General features: G+C 44.5%; 1 protein-coding gene across 4 annotated transcripts in view; it reads right to left on the minus strand.

Annotated features, from left to right (window-relative positions):
* Positions 1-549: 549 nt before the first annotated feature.
* The window catches only part of LOC126545489 (E3 ubiquitin-protein ligase MIB2-like), a 107425-nt gene continuing 89387 nt past the window's right edge, over positions 550-18587 (minus strand). For 3 of the 4 annotated variants that reach the window (XM_055062102.2, XM_050193383.3, XM_055062098.1), the window contains exons 12-15: positions 15305-15526; positions 11729-11886; positions 10559-10764; positions 550-2234 (exon numbers count right to left, since the gene is read on the minus strand). In XM_055062102.2, the coding sequence (XP_054918077.1) occupies positions 2005-2234; positions 10559-10764; positions 11729-11886; positions 15305-15526 (816 nt within the window). In that variant the 3' untranslated portion in view covers positions 550-2004. Of the gene's footprint in view, positions 2235-2302; positions 2353-10558; positions 10765-11728; positions 11887-15304; positions 15527-18587 lie in introns of all 4 variants that reach the window. The other variant, XM_055062105.1, reaches the window with a different exon arrangement.

Here is an 18587-nt window from a genome sequence, read left to right on the forward strand (position 1 = left end):
CAATGGGAAAAGTAAAAGGACAATGGACTGAGAGGATTGCATTTCACGTTCTGTTAATAGAGGAACAAGACAAAATAGGAGTCTGGCATCCATCTGTGTAGAAGAATATTGGCAAAATATTCGGCAAAATCAAATATAGCTTGTAAAATATACTGCCAACGAAGCTTCCTTGGGATTTCTACTGTTGTACAGCAGAAGCACTAGGCCGTGATTACGAACGCCATCAGGGATGCCATGACGAATTTGGAGATACGCTCCCTAACCAATGACTTTGACCAAGTCGCGATACTATTTGCGACCTCCTTCTAATACTTATACTTTGACAGCTATTGTTTAACGCGCTGAAAGTCACATCTGAAGCGCGTATTCGGCGCGACTTTTTTTTTTTTTTTTTTTTTTTTTGGGGGGGGGGGGGTGACATGACTTTTCGAACGATTTGTTCAATTTACCATATAAAGGTAAACCAAGTAACCTGTAGTTGACGCAGAAAGCCGATGTTTGTTATTTGGGCCCTTGAACCTGGCCTCCCACACCTAGAGACCCACCAAGAACAATAAGTAAAACTGCTTTATTTCTGGACAATACAGTCGCTTTTAAGCGGGATTAAAGGCCCTGGCATTTACAGGTAAAAGTAAAACGTACTCCACAACCAACGAAATGGCTACATTATGAAAAACGCAAACCCTTTGAAGTGGGCGTGACACTGTCATCCAGTGCAACTGAGGTGGCATAGATATGCACTTGCGCGCGAAAATCAAATGTCACCACAATTTCAATAAACCTCAACTTTGAAGAGTAGGCTGGCGTTCAGTCTAACGGGAGAGCACAGAACAATTGTATGCTTCGAAGAAAAACATTCGCGGAAGTTGTCTTCAGGTATAAAAGTGGATAATCTAAGACATGGGAAAACATCAGTGTCACTTCAGGGCTGTAGCTTGATGAGAATGTCTGCACATCGTCTTACGTCCTTATCTAGGTTCTCAGCAAACGCCCTGCAACACCTCCATGAACAGCACCAAATGAGAATGACACCGACAAATGTAAGCCTGGAGATGTGTAAGCTCAAGTAGCGTTTTGCGAAAGAGGGAGAAGTACTAACGCCTAAAGTAGGGAAATAGATATTTCAGCTTCAGGAAGCAAAGAGAGGCAGAATCTTTCGTCACTCCCATGTTTTCATTTTATACTAATATTTATACTCTTCTTTGTCGTGAGAAGAACAAATTTTGCGGTCAAGAAACAGTAGCTCATTATTATCATCTTATCCTAAACGCCAGCATGAAGTAACAAGGAGAGATTCGGAAATAACTTTCTTGACAGGTGCGCTAGCGGACTCTGCTTTGATCGTCAAAGACGGTTTGGAATGTAACATAGAGCCGGCAGGAAAAATTGAAGGTGCCTTTCATGGAAGGAACAGTAATAGCTCAATTTGAGTACAGAAATCGTTTGCCTTGGCTCAGAAAGATATTGAAAAGTATCACATTTCTCAACAACGAACTGACACGCAATATTAAATAGTTTATTTTTGGCAAAGGATGCAAGATGTACCATGCATTTGAATATTTCATTCCACAACGCATTGATGGTTTATGTGAATGTTGTGTTCGAGGAAAATGTCTTTAGCAGCCGATATTTTAAGCAGATTTTGTTACCTACAATTAAAACCTCGTAGTTTGTGAGAGAATTTAGGCTCCGGCCACTGTACTGCTCAGTCGCGCCCTCCACAGAAAAAAGAAACTATTCATCGCTCTTCAGTTGCCTGTAGATGAGTTGTCGTGGTTACTTAGTGGTCCGGCACAAATTCAGACTAGAGCTACGGTGATGGTCCTTTAAAAAAGAAATGGTAGGAGACGAATAGGGTAATGCAAATGAAGCGTTTCTGTTTCTCTAGCTCTCTCTCTGACATCTCCTTACTGGCTTTTTTAAACAACAACTCTGTCATGTTTTATAGAGAATCACCTTTGGCACTATGCCCATCCCAAGCGATCCCGTCTAAAAGGAGAACACTCATTCTAAATACAAAGAAATCTTTTTCTCGATCGGTTGACGGCACATGTGGCAAAGGTCCAAATTCCCAGCGCACACTGAGCACGAACCATGTCCACAAAGAAAGGCCACGTCTCGAGGCTTCTCCATGCAGATACCGCACGTGTGCCGGTCCTCGAGGTCTCTTAGCCGAGTGTCCAGTTCTTCCTGCGTCCTCTGGTTTGTTTCCCTGCCTCTGACAGGAGTCCCATCTGTAGGTAAAAAGATGACTTACCTATAGGGGCGGCGAGACGGTTATTTTCTACCAAGACAACCGTACCTATCTCGCATCTTCGCTCGGCACTTCACAAGGTAGTCTTCCCTCGAGGACTGAACACACACGATTTATTACGTTTCTTACATTTATTACATTTATTACATTTCTTACATTTCTAGCATGAAATTGGAAACATCCATCAAGATTAGCGAGGATATGGCGTATTCTCGCCATAGGTTATGTATACTAAATCCACTCAAGAAGAGGCCCAGTCCACTACTTTTCTCAGCACAAAAATAACGTTAACCCATACCTGCCAACGCTCCCAATTTTTCCGTAATGTTACGAATTCGGGCTACTTTTACAATTTTACCAAATTCGAATCAAGTGTTGCGAAAACTAAAGTCTGTTTTATAAGTCCTCACTCGTTTGTCCACGAGCATTCTGTTATCAGCCTTCTGATGGTGAGAGAACGCAAGAGCGTGTGCTTGCTTCGATCCAGGTTGTACAGAGAACCCTGAAGCAGGCAGAATCCGCAACAGCAATGTCGTTGAAAAAGTGACTGATCTAAAAACAATGTGTTGCTTCGAAAAATTCTGCTGTTGCAAATTTTGGTGTGGCCAGTGTTCTGTCTGTAAAGGTAAATCATCATTAATAAAGTACGTATATATCCCATAAAACGCATACGCTGTGGGCAAACTTAAAAAAAAAAAAGTACGTGCTATTCATTCCTTCCCTCCGCCTCTCCACATTTGGTGTCGTTTTCACGGAATGTTTACGAATTTCAATATTCATAGGTTGGCAGGTACGGCTAAGCGCTTCTAAGTTTCCTATATCACACGCTCTTATGAAGAAACTGTCGCTTGCGTAAACCATGATATCGCGTGGTTAATGGCCGCACTCCTGACGATATGCTGCTGTATTTAGCTTGCGTTCATAATGCGCAGAGCACGAGTCTGCCTCTCTGCCAACCTGCTCAATTCATGCAAGATTCACAAAGATACCCAGACCACGACCACATGCTGCAAGATATGAATCCAGCCGACAGGTGGTAAGGGGCGGTTTTTCGGCGTTTAATGCATTTCACCTTGCTGAACTTGATGGAACGCCTTGAGGATCCTGAGTCTGTCAGAAATTATCAGAATTGTCAGTCTGGGCCAAACAACAAATTTAATTAAACAATGAAATCGCCTAAACACAGGAAAAGTGTGCGGATATGAAAAGACGGTGCAAATGAAGCTTTTCCGTTTACTCTATAATATCTCGCTCTTTCATGGACACGCACACAACTGCCACCAATTATGCGCCAGCGTGGGGCTGTCCAAGACAGTTTTCGACTGGAAACTGGTATTACATATACATTAACTCTCCAGACATGTGCAGCCCGACCCAATACAATAATGCTTCTGCTTTATTCTGTCAATTCTTGGCGTGGTACGGTAAGAAAGAAAATAAGGTCGAAAAGGTTTTGCGCACCGAATAGGAGTGAAGAAAAAAAGGCAGAAAATACAAGGAACGAGTAAGTACTAATCCCTTCCTTCACTACTACACGGGAAAAGAAGGCATATGCGAACGCACCCCTAAAACAGTCCTCAGAAAATGCTTGCTTATTTCTTGCATTCTTATTTTTGTGACCATGTAGCAGCAGCGACGTAAGTTTGCTACAGCTCCCGACAGCAAATTGGAAACGTGCTACGCGAAATAAAGCATTTACAAGTCAAAATGCAGTCACTTGAAGGACAGGATAATTAGGCAGATGATGGAGACATTGTGATAATTAATATGAAAGATTCCGTGTCGGTTACCAGCCCTTGCTACTGCTGCAAAGTTCAAAGCACAGAGATCTAAAGAGCAGGGCAGCACCAAACGCATGCATACCTATATTCCTCTGGTCTCTCTCGTGCAGCTTATCTATCGCAGACCTGCTGCTGACCCCAGGCGGACATGATAGACAAACTTGACGCAGCACAAGCTATCTTAGCTCACCTGGACATCGACCAGCGATGCTCATGCGACTACCCATGTGCGAGCGATGCCACCACAATGGGAAAATCACTCGCAAGTCGCAGCAACATCAAACGCCACCGATTGTCCAGGCTTCACGCAAGCGACGAAACCGGTGCTCGAATGCATAAAAGCATCCGAATTTCCACAGTGGGCCAAAGGGCATAACAGCACTCAAGACATGCGGAAGCATAATCCTCTGGTCTTTCTCGCGCAGGTAAGGAAACGTCTGGGAGAATGTTTTCATTCTGAGGAGTTGTGCTTGGCTGTGCAGCCGTGTCCGAGGCTGCTGTGTTCGATGTTTTTCGATCTCGTAAGTCACGTTAATAAGTCACTGTTGTTCGCCGGTGCTATTGAGACCAACCCAGGGCTCGATATGGCTCATTTCTCCGCAAAGCTCCCGCTCATTGCTGATTATTTAAAGCAGACAAGAGAAGATCGGTTAGACGCAATCGATAGGAAATTGGACAACTAACAGCGTTTCAAAACGCGTTAGTGTGTTGCTCGAATGAACTGTCAAATTTGCGAACAATCGTGCAGGCGTTAGAACTGGAGTTGACGATCTCGACAACCGTTCTAGGAGGAGCAACCCGACAGCGTACGGAGTGCAAGGAAAAGCAGACGAAAGTAGTCTCTCTCAATACACTTCTTAATAAAGAAATCTTAACGAACATCCGCAAGGCCGAGCATGTTGAAATATAAGGGACCTACAGGTTAGCGAAACATTATAACAAAAAACCAAAGCCAATCATTGTGGAACTGCTTGATTTTCGTGACAAAGCCATAATTCTAAAGAACTGTTTTAAGATAAAGGGAGCTAATCATACAATAAGTGAAGAATTTTCAGCAGGCGTGAATGAAATTAGAAGAAAACTTTGGGCTTTTGCTAAACCGCATAATGAAGCTGGAGCAAGGGCACCCTCAGTAGTTGATAAATTATGACTAAACGGGGAATTTTATCACTGAGACGGCAACAGGAACGAAGCAATCCCGCTAAAACAAGAGCCCAGACTTCAGGGAAACCAGCAAAGCGCTGCATCGGAGCTACGGAGCCGTCAGCAGAAATACGCTTCATTAACGTAAGTGCTCGTACCATTATTAAGGAGACAGACGCGCTTGAGTCATTTCCTTTGCGGTTGAGGCCTGACTTCATGGAAATAACCTAAATGTCGCTTTCGATTGATGTCATAGATCACGATGTAGCCCCACCTCATTACGCAATAATTCGCAAAAATAGGTAGTCTCATGAGGGAGGTGTAGCGTTCCTTAAAACAAGAAAATACGCTTTGAGGAGTTACCAGAGGTTAAGGGCACAGAATCAATAATTTGCTGGCTGTTATTAGGTTCATGTGCGGCCATTGTGGGCTTCGTCTATAGCAGCCCGACGGCAGAAATCGACGCCATAGATCATGTAGTAGTTCAGCGTGGTTTAATTAACATTTAACTAAATATTCAGATTAAAATGCAGTCGGACCTGATAACATACCGAATAGATTTCTAAAAACGTACGCAGAATGGTTAGCCAACTAACTGGGCTTAATATTTAATGAATCATTAACAACATGGACGATACCACAAGACTAGAAAATCGCGACTATTTCAGTACACAAATCAGGAAAGGGAAACAAAGCCGAAGTCTTCAATTACAGGTCAATTTCCCTAACCAGCACAGTTTGTAAGTTTCTAGAACACATAGTCCTCAAATATATAACCACATACCGCGATTGAAAAAGCATCCTATCATCTCGTCAACATGGTTTTTGTAAAGAACTGTCAACTGTCACTCAGCTGCTAGAACTAATCCATAATTTGTCGTTAAGTATCGATAACTTGTAGCGCCAGCGACATCGACGTGATCGCCTTAGGAAAGAAGACGAGGTCAGGTGAGGCCACGAGTGGCGCAGGAGCTGAGCTGGCGCTGGCGACCGAAGAAATAAAAGTTAGTTTGCCCTGACCGGCCAGCAGACAAACCCCTATGTCTTCTGCGCTCTTCTCCGTCGGCCCTTTCTGAGCTGTTTTTGACGCTCGGGGTTTTAGCCAAGGATTGAGTAGCTTTTTTTTTTCTGCTGTCAACTGTTTTGCTAGTGTGATTATTATTTAGCTAGTGCTAATCAGACCAGGCAGATGCCATTTTCTTCACCGCGGCCATCGGCTTTCCTCTAGTCGGTTTCTATTCCTCCGCAGGAGCTACCTGCGAATCTGTTTCTACTCAGCGGTGTCACTTCAGGCCCTGTAGTTCTTATTCCAACCAATGACGGCGTCATACAGATGAAGAATCCAAAAGCAATTCACTGAGGTGCGCCAGTTTGGGAGCGGAGGTATTCTCTGCTTTTCTGCGCACCAGCCCTGTGTACAAGACTTTCTAAAGTGTTCGCTGTTTGCTGCCAATCCAGTGAGCGCATTTATTCCTCATCATTCGCCATGTGTGAAAGGGCTTGTCCGTGGCGTCGATTTGAACATGACACCGGCTGAAGTATTAGAGATGTTTTCACAGGCAGGTGCAATTACAGTGTATCGGCGTGGGCGTGTGGTTTACAAAACCAGGATCCCTACTGAGTCAGTCATAGTCACATTTGCTGGGACAATTCAACCATAGGAAATGAAGGCATGGCACCTAATCTACGGAGTGAAACCTCTGTCCCCTCGTGCCCTCCAGCGCGTAAGGTGCTGGCGTTATGGACACACCTTGAAAGGATGTAGGACTGCTACCAGGTGCCGAATTTGTGGCTAGGAGCACAATTCTAGCAAGTGCAAAAGCAAGGAAGGTGCTTCCTCTGCAATTGCAAGCACTCTGCTGATTATTCGAATTGCTCAGCAAAGGCAAGAAAAATGCAAATCCTAGAAATCGTTGAACGAAAACGTTGTTGCCGTAGAGAAGCTATAGCTGAAATTCAGGCTAGGACACACGGATACGCCGGTGTCTCAGTCCGTCAGGCAGCAGCAAGGGGCGCGTCTCTTTCGCTCTCTATTGCTGATGCTGTCCAAAGGGCAATGGAAAAATCTATGGATCGCCTAACATTTGCGAGTCCTTGACACAAATCCTGACTAACCAGCTGGCACAGGTGTTTGGTACAACAAAAGCTATTGGTATAACTTTTCAAACTGACAGACCATGCCCTCGCACCCCCCCCCCCCCCCCCCCCCCCCCGGAATGAAGTAACTCCCAATTTCCCGTCCCGACAAGCCCAAATTACAGGTTCATCCGTCGATGTCAACCAGAGTCAATGTGAAGGCATCAATAATAACACACAGGGCTCAGATAAAATGGGCATGGATCCTCGATCGTTAAAACAATGTAGATCCCTTTTGTCAAAAAAGCTACGACACTAACTCACTCAAGCAATAAAAAAGATATCTGAAAGACAGCCTTACAAAGGAAGATTTCTTAAAGGAAAGCATTTTAAGTCAGTCTGTTACTGAGTCAATTCTTTCGCAACCTTATGATTCCTCAAAAGTCTTTACTGCAATTTACGATCAATTAACTCTGCAGTAACAGATTTATTGAATTTCTCATCTAAATTCTCCCGGGATACTATTGCTTTGCAAGAAACATGGTTTCAGGGCATCAATCTTTTCAATTAGATAACTACCGATCTTTTCGACTGGACCGTCCATCGAAGGATAGAGGTTTAGCTTTCTTTATCACTAATAAAGTTAGTCTTCCAGCAAAGATTTCATATGAGCATATGTCTTCCGAAAGAGAAAAATTTGCCTTAGATATAACTGTACCAGGGTTCCTGATTTCTGGTTAGTAAACTTATGTGCGGAACACTCGATGTTTGGATTCCCCTGTGACTTCGTGATGTAAGCACAAAATTCTTGCTGGAGACTTCAACTCCCGTCGCACGTGCTGGGGCTTTCGAACTGACCAATGTGGCCAACGCTTGTGGACTTGGACAATAGATAATAATCTGTCTTGTCTGAACTCTAGAATTCCTACATTTACTTGTAATCACTCCCGCTCAGTCTTGGATTTAAGTTTCGTAAGTTCGTCTCCCACTAGCTCATCCTGGGCAGCCTTGGTACCAACAGTGACCACCTTCCAATAATGTTTGAAATTACAGTGCACGCGAGACCGCCGACGCCGACAGGCAGCTTGGAACCAGTTTCTTTATAACCAGTCTCCCCAAAAATAGTCTGATTGCAGATTTCACGCTGCTGTATTTAAACGCACGATCGCTGAAGTGATAGAAGATTGGGATACGAAATGCTGCGATTTCCTTTCTAAACCATAAAACAAAAAAGCGTTGTTTATATATGAGATATCGCAAAATTCTGACATCACCAATTAACATTGAATATGTAAATCTGTCGTCCGATGATATAAGGAAATCTCTAGAGCTCACTGCTAAAGGCTTGGAGAGCTGATTCACGTCATCGAGGTCTTATAATGTTCTAAAACCAGCCCCAACATCGGTGTTTACTGAAATTACATTACCTGAATTAGCTGAAGTGATTTGGAACTAATCCTTGTCAGCTCCTGGTCCAGATGGTATTACTGTTCACATAATAAAAATTTTATTCTATATATCTCCTGGTGACCTTATAATCGTTATAAACTTTTCAATAAACAAAGCCTTGATACCCTACGATTGGAAAGTAGCTAAATTAATCCCGATACTTAAAGAACAAGAAATAGGTTATTCCTCTTACTTCTAATATGGTCAAGCTAGTAGAGAGGGTATTACATTGCAGAAAAAACTATCTGGATGACGGATAAATTGATTTTAAGTCCAAATCAAATTGGCTTCAAGGTTGATATCTCAATATAGTGTGGCCATGCTGATTTAGAGAGCCGTATCGAACTTGCTCGGCAAAGGAGACGATATTGACATTACATATAGCTAAAACATACCACCGCGTTGAACATTCATATACTGGATATTCTGCAGAGTCATAATTTCCCAAATTATCGCGTGGTTGGCAGAATGTTTGCGATCAAAAGAACTTAATTCCTTCAAGGACGGCTGTTCCTCGTCTAAATTCAGACAGACTCGCGGTACTCCCCAAGGAGCAGTCCTGTCTGCAATATTATTTGTTATATTAATGAGCTCCATCCCCACTTGTCAGCACGTGCAAGTTTATGTGTAGGCAGATTACATTGCATTCTTCGCGGCTGACAGTGACATTTACGTTCTATATCAAAAATTACAAAGATACATGAGTATGCTTGAGGTATGGCTTGAGACAATCGGCTTGTCGTGAAATGCAAGTGAAAGCGTAATCTTAATGCTCCCGCTCACTGATATGATTGCAATTTCTATATATTATAAACAAGAGCCCATTCCCCAGTTTGAGTCTCTAAAATATTTGGGCATCATCTATTACAGAAAAATCAACTGGAGTCCACCCATAGAAATTCTAGCGTCTAAAGCGCAACATGCTTTAGGTATAGGTATAGGTTAGTTAGCTAAATTTATTCGAGGTAATTATCGGACCACTCCTGAATATGATTCCATTTTAGTAATAATTTTTCTGTGCGAGGCACTTTAAAAGCTTTCAAAAAATCTAGTAAAATTAGATCTATTTCTTTTTGGTTTGTAGAGCACATGAGACAGAGTCGAGGAGACCTTGTTCCAGCACCCGAGCTCAAACTCAACTAACTTGTATTTCTTCGGACCACAGCACCAGCTCAGCCCTAGCGCCGCTCGTGGCCTCGCCTGACTTCGTCGTTATTTCTGAGGCGCTAAGCTCTAAGCACTAAGAGTTCGGCCTCAGAGACGGCAGTGAAATCTGGCAGTCTCAAAGAAAATGACCAGCATAGCGATATCTAGGAAATGCCTACGCCAGCCTTTTCCTTGTTCACTGAAGCGTCTGTAGCTATTATGTTGTTTCTTTGTACGTCTGCGAGGTAATCATGCAACAGTTTATATAAATTACGGGGTTTTACGTGCCAAAACCACTTTCTCATTATGAGGCACGCCGTAGTAGAGGACTCCGGAAACTTCGACCACCTGGGGTGCTTTAACGTGCACCTAAATCTAAGTACACGGGTGTTTTCGCATTTCGCCCCCATCGAAATGCGGCCGCCGCGGCCGGGATTCGATACCGCGACCTCATGCTCAGCAGCCCAACACCATAGCCACTGAGCAACCACGGCGAGTCTTGGGTGTGCTTGGTGTATCCCCATCCTTGCTTTGATCTCATGTGAGATTTGCACTGTTAATAAAAATGAAAATGAGCAAGAAAATCGGCGACAGACCAGGCACTTAGGCTGTCAAAATTAATGAGAAACACGCAGGCTTTTTATGTGCTTGAGCATTATATTGTGCTTGGCTACTTTGTAAGTGCCAGCACTCCCAGTAGTACCCTTACCGAGATTAACCTTCTCCTGAACGGGCCCAGCGCATGTCAGGCAGACTTTGCAGCGCATGCAGCACTCGCGACATGTTGTCCGGTGGCCGCATGGCTTGAAGACAACGTTAGCTTCAGATTCCATGCAGATCTTGCACACTCCGGCACCGGGAGGACTGGCTGAACTTTGCCGCAGTGCCCTCGAAGACTCCAGGGCCAGAAATCGGCTGCAATCAAATGTCATGAGGTTTACCAACCTGCCCGTTGGAGCGCGTTGGGCTTTGAAATACCGTGGCGAAGTGTTGCAGTTCGAGCTAGACATTCTATATGAAATAACATCTATAACGGAATTCGTCATGAGCTTTGTGAGGCACCACGCGCAGGCCACGAAAATTGAGCTCAACGTTGTCAGTGTTAAACATTTGAAGTGGTTGTTCTGTCGTGGTGCCATTAAACATGATAAGCGACATAAGTTTTTCTTTCATTGCGTGTCATTTCATTTCATTGCGTTTCATTGCTACGCCCATTCTTTCGCACTGGCCAGTTTCCTCAAAAATATATTACCCAAAAGTTAAGCATTCTATGAAGACAAAACAAGAGCTCGCACAGTGCTGCGCGCTTAATTGCTGGCACTCAACATTCGTGATGTAGTCGATAGCTCAACGTAATACCATCTGGTAAGCTAAAATCAAAGAAGGATGCCACTGACCATATTCAAAACAATATGTCGTTTTAGATCCGCATGGATCCGTGCTCATTGATCTGAAGCCGAATTCAAAAAGATTTTGCTTTGTAAGTGATTTTTGCTATTGGTGGCCTTCGCCTATGATACGTCCCCCCAAGCATCAAGATTGGCTGAACTTTTCTCTTACAAACATTTCTAGCATAAGAAGCTTCTGTGAATAAAGGCCCTGCTTCTTTACTAACACCACTATGAGTGTCTACCTTGTTTTTTTCTTATGCATCAAACATACACAATCCTACCAGCCTTCTTGGAGCCCAGGGAACTAGATGTTTCAAGAGGTCAAAGACATTGGCACGGATCCTTACGTAGGGATAAGCACGGATTCGTACAAATCACGAACGTCATTTTGCGTTGATTATGGTCTGTGCCCTCTTGCTTTCTTAACATTGTTATGAGTGCCCACCCGTGTTTAGTCTTATCCAGAGACCATATACCATAGTACTAACCTTCTCGAAGCCCAGGCAACGACATGTTCTGCGATGTCAAAGCCGGCAGCCAGCATCAATGGTGTGATTCCTTTGTTGTTCATCATGTACACGTCCGCTCCCCTGTTGGCTAGGTAGCAAAGAGGAGCCAAGCGACCATTCGGCAACTCTCGCTCAATCTGCACAGAAATTGTTAAAATGAGAGTAACCCCCCTCATTCTAATTAATACAAGCAATCACAAAGCTTATCGCGCAATCCTTCATCGTAGTAAGCTACAATTTTATGCAGTGAAACGACAATGCGAACGCGCATATAGCTTCACCTGTTTGTCCGGGATTTGTTATAAAAATAGTGTTCGATTAGACCAAACTCTGGGACTGGACATTAGGAAACCTATGTAGAAACACTGATTGAATTGCTCGTACTGTCCTGCATAAAAAAGCTATAGGATAAGCGAGACATATTAGAGATACTAAATAACCCAGGGCTTCTTCGACACACGTTCCAAATGACCATGGATGGGTTCAGATTCGTACAAGAACCTAAGCGATGAAACCCAGCACAGGCTAAGAAACTTTTTGTTGCCTTGACATCCGTCCGACGCGAGTGAAGAACAGAATTTGCGCGTTCGACTGGAGTAGACAATCGGATGTGAAGTGTGTCCGTGTGTGCGTGCGAGTGCGTGTATGCGCGTGCTTGTGAGCTTCTGCTTTTCCAGGTCCCCTTGTCAAACTAAGCTCGCAGTGCCGTCTTATTAAATATTGAAGGGAATCAATCAATCAATATCTGTAAATGTCTACCACAATCCAGGGGCGACTTGTCAACACAGACGCACCCACCGTGGTGGTTTGAGGTCGCAGGGTCAAATCCCGGCAACGGCGGCCACATTTCGATGAGGGCGAAATGCCGGAACGCCTTTGCACCATCTATTGGGTGCGTTTTATGGGATTCCAGGTGGTGAAAATTGATCCGGAGTCCTCCACTACGGCGTGCTTGATAATCACATCGTGGTTTTAAAGCGCAGCTCTTAGTTGCCCATTCCTGCGGTGAGCGTCGGCGTCGTCCCTCGTAACCGAGCGAACAAACACAGCAAAAGGATGAACGAGCAAACGCAGAACGCAGATGAAATACAGTGATAGCGAAGAGAGCGCGAAGAGGAAAGCGGAGGATGAGGGTGCAGAGGAGCGATGAAGCGGAAAGCGGAGGAGCAGGGTATACATGGCGAAAGCTTGAGAAGAAAGGCGTAGTGCCGCACGAAACGGCCTCTGCGGCGACGATGGCTACGAGATCGCGCTATCGTAGCGCACGTCGTCTGTATGGTAACATCGCCGCATGAGCGGAGGTCTGTCTGTTACGGCTGCTGTGAATCGCGCACACATGTCCCCCACACGCTGGCTCTGGCGATTTCCCAATTACCAAGGCAGTCGCGCCACACTACGCTCCGTGTGTAACGTGCCGCACTATACGGATTTTTCGCGCCACGTTCTCAAACAAACTTACACACTTTGTGTCGTATCTTGCCACACAACAATAAACGTCATCTGTCTTGTCCACATTTCCTTTATTTAACGCTGCGAGCCCGGTACTTCCCAGTAAAACTCTAGAATTGAACCTTTATTGCAGACACTTCAGAAAAAAGTCGAAGGACCTTATAGTATTTTCGACTACGCACCGGCAGAATGTAAAGTGCACTGCAAGAGCGGTCTATATAACTTTGGCAGCCTGCTTTAGATTCTGCCGGATTCAGAGGCGCTGTTACCTTTAACTTCAGAAGCCTACAGAGAACCAGCAATATTACGGTCACGTGGCCCCTCCAATTTCTCTAGAAGCGACTGAATGATCCGCTCGAGCAAGCTTTCTTTGTGTAAAGGTTTTAGTGGGATCCGCACCGTTGCATTCTTCCCGTGCTTAATAAGTGGTTGTGGACACATATTTCGAATATAAATGTTAAAGGGTCTTGAAGCATTTTTCAAACTAATCACAGAGTATATTCACTCCTAAAGTTTGTCATCCCGGTAGTGTCATGGTGCAATTTGTTTTTCGAATCCTTCCACTATGAGTGAAGTTATCGCACCGATACCCAGCTATCTCTCTCTTTTCGTCTCTGCTAGCCCGCTGGAAGCTACACAGCAGAGAGAAGCAGAGATGGCGATCCCAGGCCAAAAGTTGAGCGTCGTGGTGGTGAAATAGCTCGTCGCGTAATGCCATGCTGGCAGGAATGCACTACGCTACGCAGCATGCCGCTGCCATCTCGGAGTTCACGCGCAGCAAATGCAAATACGCGCAGTGAAAAGTTGAAATGCTTGTGCTGTCTTTTTGAGATTGCAGACATATATACTTTTCATGTATTTACTTCAAAATTAGCTATCTTGTATTAGTGAGAGTGTGTTCGCGATCACGAAATCAGCCACTAGCGTTGATGGGTCGAGTGCTTTCCATGACTACATTGCGGATGCGAGAGCAAGTGACTGTTAACTGCTTCTGACAAATTCCCTGCTGCGTGCGATGCAATATTATTTGGCTGACATTTGCACAAGAACCTCGTTAAGAGATCGGGAACGCTTTCTTTTTTTTTTTTTGACTATGTCAAAAACTGTTTGAGGGCCTTTTTGAGTTATTGTAATTCGTAATAGTGTAGTGCTTGCTTCCCTCCCTTTCAATTACTTATCCCCTTCCACATGCAGAGCATCATGTACGCGACTATACACACGTCGGGAAAAACTTAATATGATTTATTAACTGCTAGGGTTTCACGTTCCGGAACAACTTCCTGATTTTGAGGCACGCAACAGTGGCGTACTCCGGTTTAATTTTGACCACCTGAGGTTATTTAACGTGCACCTAAATCTCCTTCTTGTGCACCTAACGTTCACCTAAAGTACACTAGCATTTTCGCATCTCGCCCACATCGAAGTGCGGCCGCCACGGCCGGGATCGTACCCACGACTTAGAGCTCAGCAGCGCAACATCAAAGTCTCTAAGGTACCGCTGTGTGTAGAAATCCTATTAAAGAGCTCTCTCTCTCTCTCTCTCTCTCTCAAGTGTAACAAACTTTCATTCTCCTCGTCAAGAGCAAAAAAATTAGGCTACCTTTCACAAGAAGCTTTTTTTTAAATAAGCACACGTAAGGGACACCAGAACGGTCGCGAAACATTCAAAATGCCTGCTTAGAGGTCGTCTTAGGCAGATGTGAAGAACATTTAGGAAAGTCACATTAGTCACAACCTAAATCAAGAAGGTTGTGCGCCACTACAAGTTCTATATCCTAACCATCAATATGTCTTCAACTATCTCTCATAAATCACTTAAACAGGTTTAACTAAGTTTCAGATATTCACTCAGGTACTTTCATGTAAGACACGAAGTGGTGTGTTTAGTTAACTCGTGGTAGTACTATAATAGAGGGGGCAACGACGAGTACAAGTCCAGTGACAACGCGAGCTCTTTTGTTAGTCTTCAGTGCACTGTTAGTGCTGCCATAAATTTGCGACAACTAGCCCAGTTTTGCGTTGAACCGGCTGCTATTAAATGAGATAAGTTCAGCATGGTTGTTCATGATGGAAAGTTATTCTGTCGAAAATCATGAAAGCACGAACCGCTGACACGTTAGGAGCATTCGCTGTCCCCGATGTCTGGAGTTGCCTCAGTTGGTGCCTCGCAATGGCAAAGTGAAGCACGGTGTCTCCGTCCTGGTCTTGTCTATTGATGTCAGCACCGGCCTCCACGAGAAGCTCCACGATATCCCAATGGCCAAACAACGCTGCCAACATTAGTGGCGTCTCTCCTTTAGAAGCATGGGCATTAAAGTCGCACTGCCTCTGAAAAATAGATTCAAGATTTTGTGAGAGCATTGATTATGGCCTCAAAGTTGCCAACGCACAGAAAATTGGGTGCGATAATTTTTACTGCCACTACTGTCACTCACTGTCCTGAAAATATTACTTACATTGTGTACGAGCATTAATTGAACTGCCCCACGTAATGCGAGCAGGGTTATCTACGTTTAACCCCATATTCTTGCATTATTATCATCAACTCATTGCTATGTGAAGTATCTTGTCAGAAAGCTGATGCACCTTAACAAAATATTTGTGACTCGCACACAGATCGGCACGTGACATAGCTATGCGTAGACAGTGGAAGAATGTAAATCACATGGCAGCACAGTACTTTGAGAGGTTTCTCAAGGTGCTTTACAACTTTGCGTAACACACTTGGGGTTTGCAGCCAATACTTAAAAATTTGATTAATTAAAGATAACTCATCCGTTATTTAAGAGAAAAAAAATAGCCTGAGTAAATGCGGTCCGCAAAAATTACACTCGCCGAGCTCACTCGGGCACACATTCACCAAAATCAGGCGCAGGCACACTCACGCAGCTTCACAAGTTCACTGGCTCGCACGCACCAGTTACCTGGTGCTCAGTTAGGTTGAGAGAATCACTTCCAACAGACTCGCGAAATCAAGCCTTCAGACCTGATGCGTTTCGTGGAATCGCGGAATTGAACATTCACAAACTAAGATGTTCAGTATCATTCAGATTCGCAGGGTGATGCAGTAATTTCACTGAAAGTCACTATCTTTACGCTGCAGGTATTTGCTTGAGTCACAACCGGCGTCATAATCGGAGGTTGAAAGCACGTGTCTCCTGCTACTTCTTTTCACTTGTAGATGGTGGCCTATCATAAACCGAACCTAAAGCAAGTGAAGAACAAGCGTAACTTAGAATTTAAGGCGATATTATAAAACCGGTCGGCAAACTAAAATCAGCGCGTTACACTATCGACATCTTCCAGTCCTTCGTGTCGCAGCTAACGCCAGACGAACGACGTTTCGCGTATTAACGTCGCTTTACAGTTTATGTAGTCTTCCCTTGCTTTGTTTTAAGTTTATCTTGTGGCACCTTGAGTGCAGCGGTGGCGTAGAGGTAGAACACCCACCTCGCGTGCAAGAGGCCTGTGGTTCGAATCCCGGTGCCCCGCAGTTTTCCACCGGATTAAAAAAAATCCGCGTGTTGATAAAATTGCATAAACAGACCTGGAGTGTGGCCTGATCCCGGTGACCAGAACCGGTAACGCACTCCCTCACCAGAGCAGGATTGGCCACCCTGGTACAGTACTTGGCCACAACCTCCTATATGAACACAACAATCAAACCCCGGCCCTCAGTCCTCAGCAGCTGCGAAGCAACTGACCACGGCGGCGCTCGGACCTGCGACGCAGCAGAGGGTGCTAAGAATCCCTGGCTCTGGACAGGCCGCCATTGGAATATGAACCTGGCAACGTGTAATGCTAGAACGTTATCCAGTGAGGCGAGTCTCGCAGTGCTACTGGAGGAATTAGAGGGCAGTAAATGGGATATAATAGGGCTCAGTAAAGTTATGAGGCCAAAAGAAGCATATACAGTCATAAAAAGCGGGCACGTACTGTGCCACCGGGGCTTAGCGGAGAGACTAGAAAGGATATAGCTAGTAAAATACAGGAACTCTATAGCATTAACGAGAGGGTGGCAGGTCTTATTGTAAAACTTAATAAGAGGTACAAAATGAAGGTTGTACAGGTCTACGCCCCTACATCCAGTCATGATGACCAGGAAGTCGAAAGCTTCTATGACGACGTGGCATCGGCGATGGGTAAGGTCAAAACAAAATACACTGTACTGATGGGCCACTTCAAGGCCAATTTAGCAAGAAGCAGGCTGAAGACAGAGCAGTGGGGGAATATGGCCTAGGCACTAGGAATAGAAGGGGAGAGTTATTAGTAGACTTTGCAGAACAGAATAATATGCGGATAATGAATACCTTCTTCCGCAAGCGGGATAGCCGAACGTGGACGTGCAGGAGCGCGAACGGCGAGACTAGAAATGAAATAGACTTCATACTCTGCGCTAACCCCGGCATCATACAATATGTGGACGTGCTCAGCAAGGTGCGCTGCAGTTACCATAGGATGGTAAGAACTCGAATTAGCCTAGACCTGAGGAGGGAACGGAAGAAACTGGTACATAAGAAGCCGATCAATGAGTTAGCGGTAAGAGGGAAAATAGAGGAATTCCAGATCAAGCTACAGAAGAGGTATTCGGCTTTAACTGAAGAAGAGGGCCTTAGTGTTGAAGCAATGAACGACAATCTTGTGGGCATCATTAAGGAGTGTGCAATAGAAGTCGGTGGTAATTCCGTTAGACAGGATACCAGTAAGCTATCGCAGGAGAGGAAAGATCTGATCAAGAAATGCCAATGTATGAAAGCCTCTAACCCTACAGCTAGAATAGAACTGGCAGAACTTTCCAAGTTAATCAACAAGCGTAAGACAACTGACATAAAGAAGTATAATATGGATAGAATTGAACATGCTCTCAGGAACGGAGGAAGCCTAAAAGCAGTAAAGAAGAAACTAGGAATTGGCAAGAATCAGATGTGTGCGTTAAGAGACAAAGCCGGCAATATCATTACTAATATGGATGAGATAGTTCAAGTGGCTGAGGAGCTCTATAGAGATTTATACAGTACCAGTGGCACCCACGACGATAATGAAAGAGAGAATAGTCTAGAGGAATTCGAAATCCCACAGGTAACGCCGGAAGAAGTAAAGAAAGCCTTGGGAGCTATGCAAAGGGGGAAGGCAGCCGGGGAGGATCAGGTAACAGCAGATTTGTTGAAGGATGGTGGGCAGATTGTTCTAGAGAAACTGGCCAGCCTGTATACGCAATGCCTCATGACCTCGAGCGTACCGGAATCTTGGAAGAACGCTAACATAATCCTAATCCACAAAGGGGACGGCAAAGACTTGAAAAATTATAGACCGATCAGCTTACTGTCAGTTGCCTACAAACTATTTACTAAGGTAATCGCAAATAGAATCAGGAACACCTTAGACTTCT

This window comes from Dermacentor andersoni, chromosome 3, assembly GCF_023375885.2.
Source record: "Dermacentor andersoni chromosome 3, qqDerAnde1_hic_scaffold, whole genome shotgun sequence".
Classification (NCBI taxonomy): domain Eukaryota; kingdom Metazoa; phylum Arthropoda; class Arachnida; order Ixodida; family Ixodidae; genus Dermacentor; species Dermacentor andersoni.